General features: G+C 46.3%; 1 protein-coding gene across 1 annotated transcript; it reads right to left on the reverse strand.

The window, feature by feature from the left end:
- Positions 1-4,171: 4,171 nt before the first annotated feature.
- On the reverse strand, positions 4,172-5,448 carry LOC123108360 (uncharacterized). The gene is made up of 2 exons (XM_044530167.1): positions 4,652-5,448; positions 4,172-4,442 (listed from the first exon to the last, which is right to left on the reverse strand). The coding sequence occupies exon 1, from the start codon at positions 5,233-5,235 to the stop codon at positions 4,696-4,698; it is 540 nt and encodes a 179-aa protein (XP_044386102.1). The 5' UTR covers positions 5,236-5,448; the 3' UTR covers positions 4,172-4,442; positions 4,652-4,695.
- Positions 5,449-7,562: the final 2,114 nt, after the last annotated feature.

Consider the following 7,562-nt stretch of genomic DNA (forward strand, 5'->3'; position numbering starts at 1 on the left):
CTATCTTGTTTTATGCTATTTTACCTAAGAGAAGGTAGTAGGTCCTAGTTAATAATACTCATGATCATGTGCTAAGAACAACTAAGTAAGATTGGTTAGATGACTATGATGATGATGTGGTATCGAGTAGAAGTTGTATGATCGATGATGATGAGTATGACTTGTTATTATGATACCAATGATGAGTTATTTATTATTATGATCGATGATGCATGATGCTAAGTTGTTATATGAGCATGATGAGTTATTATATATATATCAGTAGGTGAAATGAACGTGGAGTAGATTCAAGTGGAGACAGCATGTGATGCACATCGAAAATACTACTAATCCAAACTGATTAGATTCAAGTGGAGGCAGCATGTGATGCACATCGAAAGTACTACTAATCCAAACTAAGTTTGGATTAGTACTACTTTCGATGTGCATCACATGCTGCCTCCACTTGAATCTACTCCACGTTCATTTCACCCACTGTTATATATAATAACTAATCATGGTCATAAAATCATATGATGAAAGTACTGTTTATAAAACCACACAACAAAAATAAGCTATATTTTTAGAAATACAGGAAAAGTTAGCGGCAACGCTTTTTAGAACAAACGCTACTGCTACTTAGTACTAGCAGTAGCGCTGACCCAGCGAAAGCGCTACTGCTAACTAGGTATAGCAGTAGCGCTCCCTTTCCAGCGCTACTGCTACTAGTTAGCTGTAGTGCCTTAGTGGTAGCGCCCGTAAAAGCGCTACTGCTAGCTATAAAATAAGCGCTACTACTAGGGTTTTCCCTAGTAGTGTTCCATTTGCTTTGCGATAGTTGACAAAACCCAGGATGCATCGGTATCCTCCTCAGTCATCACCATGCTCACTATACCGAAATCCTCGTTACGGATTTTGTTTTTTTTCTCGTTATTGTGTTTCGGCATCCACATGACATACTCATCTGTGTCTGGCCAGACGATGATGGATGTTGTCATACTAAGAGGGCCCTAAGAATATGTCTTCATTGTCGAAGGAGAAAATCTCACTCTCGAGCTATCCGACCACTTGTCAAACTTTTCGATGAGCCTGTAAGTTGTCATTATGATCACCGTGTTATAGGTGACGTTTGAGAAACCCCAAAGCTCACCGTAGGGTAAGAAGTGACCATGATAATCTAATGGTCTAAGGAGAAAAATCACACGTTAACACTCCATGTTATTACAAATGATTACATACAATATTAACTCAATTCATAACAGAAAAGATTGGGTCGATTCAATATGACTGTTCTTCTAACGTTATAATCTCAATGTTGTTTTAGGATCATCGTTACATTTAATGATATTCTAAGATTCGGAAAACATGACCACCAACAACACTTGAGCTACTCCTAGAGGAAAGACTAAGAACCTTTCATTTTACAGTTTATTATTCCACACATGCATATGAGTTTTCCACTGAATCGCATATTCCAGGACCATAGCAGTTATATCATAGAATATAAACTCCATAATTATGAATATGGAAATAATACAAATATTATTGTCTCTAGGTCATATTTGCAACACCAGCTTCAACGGCGTATGTCGGCGCCAATCCGGACGTTACTCATTCGAGATCGCATAGGATGGTACGTGATACTGACTCGGCATGTGAGACGAGCTGGGTGTCGCTGTCTGCACCTTCGATAAGGCTTGTAAGCTACTCGGCCAACCAAAGAGGGATTTAAATTTCCCGGAGATCGACAATTAGGCTAATGTGGAGTTCATCGGTCCTCTGATTGAGATGACGAGTATCGCATAGAGGAGGGGGACACAAATTATTCTCCATGAGTGCAAGGTTCCTCGGTGGGATGAGGCCGCGATGGTGAGGTTTGCGGTATCAAGTCTGCACCACGTGCAGGCGAGTACGAATTTTGTGCGTCCCGGAAAAAGGTGGCGAAGAAGGAGGTGAAGGATGAGAAGAGGGGGAAGGAGGAGGAGACGAGGCCGCCCCTCGACAGTGGTCGAGCTCGATAGTTCGGACTCGGTGAAGAAAGTGGATGACGAGTTGGGCTCCCTCATCGACTGGGACAACTTCTATGATCAGTAGGTTGTAGTCGATGTATCTTTGTATCAGAACTACTTTTAAGTTTCTATAGAAATTTGCATGTGGTACCTAAATTTGAAATGTTTCGATATTTCCGTGTGCAATATATATCACCTGTTGGAGCAAAATGGTGCCACATGTTACACCATTTGTTAGAGCAAACATATTTGAGGTGATGTATAAGGGCATCTCCAACACCACCCAGCAAACCTCCCGTAACCGTCTGGATCGCGTGGTCCGGTCCGCGAAGGCCATCCAAAACTGTCATGTATCGGTCCGCGGCGCGGTGCGGACATGATTTCTCCCGCAAACCGGAGACAAAATAGCATCAGCTCCCGCATTCATGCCCAGCCAGAGCGGACGCGACCGCTCACTGCACCGGCATTGAAGCGGCGCGTCGAACAAGAGAGCGCCGCCTTGTCCGTTTCCCTGTGCAGGCGAGTACCACGCGTTCAAATGACACAACGAACGCCCGTCCGTCCGTCTACTGCCTGCATTGATGGCACGCGGTTGCTGAGGCGTCTCCTCTGGCGACACCCGTCTGTCCCTCTGCCGCCCACTGGTGTTATATAAACCGCTGCCCCGGTGCCCCAGCCATAGCCACAGTCATCCCTCTCCGCACCACGCCCCGGCATGGATCCCTCCACAGCCAAATCTCTCTGGGACGGGCTGACTTTGGAGCATAAGAAGGCCATTGCTGCCGATTGGCAGGACGAAGGACGCCTCCGACGACGACGTGCAAATGGAGGATGCCTCTGACGATGAGCCAGCGCCAGCCTCCTCTTCCTTAGTGGCACCCTCCTCCTCCGCTCCACCCTCGCCGGTGCATTGCACCATGACCATCGGCGAGGCCCGTGCCCATTATATGGACATGGTGCGGGAAGAGCGGGAGGACCAGTTCTGGGAGGTGCAGTCCGACGCCAACTACAACCACAACCTTCCTCCAGGAGCATCTGCAGGCGGAGGAACAGGTCGCCATCGGCAGGGCGGTCACGTCAGACGCGGACCTGGCGGAGCAGGAGTCGCTGCTCGAGGCCTACCGCTCCAGCCATGAGATCCGCGTCGCCAGCTGGCGGTACCGCTAGCGGGTGGCGGCCGCCGTCAAGGAGTACGATGACAAGGTGGGTGAGGCATTGTTCGACAACACCGATGAGGAGGAGGCCGCTCCCCGGCGCCACGACCACGAAGCCGACACGTCCGCGGGCGCCGCCGGCAGTGGGGAAGAGTATTGCATGGTAGGTCGCCACCGCTCGTGTCCCAGGATGGCCACCGCTTCTCCCCTCCCGTCGACGCCAAGCTTGTTGGGCTTAGCATCTTCGGCCAATTAGTCGCTTGGGGGTGACGTGGAGGCGGACAGCTTCAGTTCCCGGGGCTCCGAAGGCAGAGGTTACGGAGACGGAGCTGAAGAGCGCCAACGCGGAATGGGAGACGATGAAGCTTCAGTTCTCGGGGCCGATGGTCGGCCACGGGGACCGGACGCCGATAATCATTTAGATTAGGTATTAGTTATACTCTAGAGCCCGCTTAGCACTGCTTTGATGTATTTGCAATGAAATCCATGGAACGAAATTTAGGTGTTGCTGTTGAAGATGCGCTCAGCACTGTAAAACTACTTATCGTGTGCGCAAGATACATCACAGGAGAACCCACGGTGGTGTACAAACAACTCGTCCGTCCAAAATTAAACAAACAGCCTGCCGGTCCCTAAACGAAACAAACAGCGGAGGTCGACACGACTAGCATATAGTAGTAGTACTAGTTGGTCCACTGCCATCCAAGTCACTCCACAACTCCACAGCAGGACCGTACGTTCTTGTGTCGCATGCTACTTTAGCACATCGTCCGGAGTGTCTCCTCGAATCACATGGGTGCAGTAACATACAGTATCTAGGAGAAACCGTTGAAACTACATTACCATATTAAGCATCAGGAGCTATACTTGTTTGGTCCATCCATTAGGGTGCATACATGAGCGATTGTAGTGAAAAATAAGAACCACCGTAGATCAAGCGACTGAAAATATTGTACTGTAATTTTCAATGGATTTCCTCTATCGGTAACCGTTAGATTAAAAATATTCAATTGTCTGAGGAATAGCAAAACCGGACAAAAGAAGAACGGGGAAGCAACAGGTACACTGATATTATTACGATTGAGCCGTTATTACATGCCGTGCGGATTGATGAACGAGGAATATTAACAATTATTTTATCACGAGATGACTATTGACGGGTGAAACCACAATGCCAGCTAGCTGCCTACAATATGAAGCAAGAACACAAATATACCGAGAGCAGCCGACGTGGCGATACCAAGTTCGATCGCCGACACAGACGATTACAATTGTTGCTGAATGTTTCCGTCGACGACACCTGCAAGGAGATTAATCACAAATATGGTTAATTGGTTCGAGGACCCAGTTAATTATAGCAATTAACAAAGAAATCGATAAGAACAAGTACAAGACATTCTTGAACTTTAATAGAATATGGTTGTGTGCATCGTTGTGATGCGGAAGCCTGTGGTGATCCTGCTTTTCTAAAAAAAGAAAGCGAGTTGCAGATGAACTGATTAGCGTCACCTGTGCTATATGAAATTCAGCAGCCGGCCGGTCGACGCTAATAGCTAGAGGTGCAGCTCGAGGTCCAGCGCCTCGCCGGCGCCAGAGGCCTTTGACCGACCCATGCCGTCGCGGCCAGTGGACGGGTCCAGGAGCGGCGCCGGCTCAGCGAAGCGTGGAGCGCGGCCGCCTCCCCATCTCTCTTGCGTGCAGGCATCGGTGGCTGGAGCCACCGCGGCGCCACGGCCGTGCGAGGCGATGTAGGTGCACATGGACCAGCCGGCAGCAGAATCGCAGGACGGCCCGGTCGCGGCACCTCCCAACGGGCTGTCGTTGCTGTAGGGGTCGCCGAGGACTCCGGCGAGGCGGTCCTTGCGGTGCGCGTTCTGGTGGCCGCCGAGCGCCTGCGACTTGAGGAACGTCTTGTCGCAGAAGAGGCACTGGAACAACCGCACCGTCTTGCCCTCCACGCACACCGTCTGCGCTTGCTCGTCGTACCGGTCTAGCCTTCTGCCCGCCGGCGTCAACGCCAGATATAGGTCGTCCTCCGCTGCTGCCGCCGCCGCCGCCTGCGCGTGGAACCACGTCGTCGTGGCCCTCTCCATCGAGGTTTATAATATTTTTGTATGCCAAGGTAGCTGCTGCTGCTAAGATTGGTAGCAGCGGCGATCCTATATATGGACTCTCGATGAGTATACCACTACTGAATCTTCCCAAGTGAGAAAATAGAGAGGTTCTACAGTAGTGTGGGGTGCGGTGTAGATACTAAAGTCAAGCGAGTCACCGGACCCCAGAGAGCAGCTCTTTGTGGAGGAAGTGCTTGAAAGAAAAGTCCATACAACCGGTGCAGTACATGTGGATCCTACAATTATGCAAAATTGCATCTCGGATTTTCTAACTTTCTATTTGGACGAATCTGATCCCCTAACTCAGAATTTGTGTTGTCCACTGAAATATAATTCAGAGTTTGTTGTTTTCCAATTTAGCAACACAAAAATAAAAAAATTAGCAACACTATTTGTTCTTCCTCAACATAATATTTTTTGAACCATGAACCGTGGAACGATCGTTCTATGGTATATATTATAAATAAAAAAGTAATATGTACAAAGAATTACAAAAAGCTCAAAATGAACAAAGTTAACCAACACCAATTCTAGGAAAGCCTAAAATATTCATGGGAGCTTAAGTAAGATACTGATCAATCCAGTTAAGGAAGGTCTCTTGATTCTTTCTGTTGACTCTATGCTTGACCAGCAAGAGGTCATTGAGTAGTCTCTTCCATGAGAAGATGGAAGGTGCCTCAGGTTTGAAAATCTCTGCGTCCAGATATTCCAGCAAGCCATACTAACAAATTACATCAAATTTAGGTGGAAGTTCTTGCAATAGGAGCATGGTCTCATCCATAGTTGATATGGCTCTCTTCCTGTTGTTAATAAAGTAATCCCAACATTCCCAGGCAAAGGAACAATTCCAGAAAAGACTAATGGTAGTCTCTTCAGAAGCAGTACTGCATAACTCACAGGCATAGGATGGGAGGAAGAAGGATTTTCTGTGGAGCAAATTCCTAGTGTTGATTATGTCATACAAGATTAGCCAAAAGAAGATTTGATACCTGAGCATGGCGCCATTCTTCCAAAGTTTCCTGAAAATGGGAGCAGTAGGTTGCCCATTGGAGTACCATTTATACATCTTGATGGCAGGAAAAAGAGTAGCTATTCCAGTGATATTTCCTTGTCTTTAGCATTAGTAAATTCAATAGATTCCATAGTGTTTTGCAGGGTCTGAAACTACTAAAAAGCCTATTTAGGTAGTGGTGTATGAAAGTGTCCACAAGGATCCTGCGAAACCATAAACTCTTTAAAAGAAATGTGATGGCTGGGGGTGAACGTGTATAGTTCAGGATATAGCTCTTTAATGGAGCCATCCCCCAATCTTCCGGCCGTACCAGAGCTGAATTACATTTCTCAGTAGATTTCTTGGCGAGCCGTTTATACCGAGGAACAAGCTTATGTAATTCATTTTCCAATGATCCTCTCTCATTTTAGGGGCAATGCGTATGTCTTGTGAGGAGGTGTTGTTTAGCCAAGGATCTTCAACTATCTGACCTCTCTTGAAACAACACCGGATCCTACACTCTCACCACTGCCCTCCACTCCATGCCCTTGCTTTCTTGGCTGAGATGACTGACCTGGCTACGATCATTGGCTTAGCTCATTATAGGAGACTTTAATCTCATCCGTTACCCCCATGAAAAAATTGAAACTTTAGTCACTACCTTGCACGTACATTCAATGGCCTAATTCACACCCTGTGCATTGTAACTACCCCCAGGTCCAGGTGGTAGGATGTATTTTCCTATATATGGAAAAATGTTTCCTACCACCCGGTGGTAGTTACCACCACTTGCGTTTTGTATGTTGTATGTAATATCTGTCAAATGGAGAGTATGTATGCATAGTATGTAGTATATAAGAATGGTTAGGTCGTAATATACTACTTTTTTGGTAGTATGTATCGCATTTTGAGTATGCTCAATATTACATCCAAATATGTTTGTATTTTCCAAATATAATAAAATCATGGGCCGACTTTCATTTTTTTCATGTAACTTACTTTGAAGTATCTTATATATATATATATATATATATATATATATATATATATATATATATATATATATATATATATATATATATATAGTATATGAAGATACGTACAATGGTAAAGTAATATATATACTACTACATGATAATATATGAGACCTGAGGGTAACCACCCCAGGTGGTAGGAAGTATCGTCCCTTGCTCGACCGTTGTTTCACGTGAACAAAGTATCATGACCCCCCCCCCCCCCCCAATCCTCCTGGCTTGATCCTAGCATCTTGAACAAGAACCAAAACTCAACACCCCCCCAACTTCACCCTAACCTA

This window comes from Triticum aestivum, chromosome 5A (assembly GCF_018294505.1).
Source record: "Triticum aestivum cultivar Chinese Spring chromosome 5A, IWGSC CS RefSeq v2.1, whole genome shotgun sequence".
NCBI lineage: Eukaryota > Viridiplantae > Streptophyta > Magnoliopsida > Poales > Poaceae > Triticum > Triticum aestivum.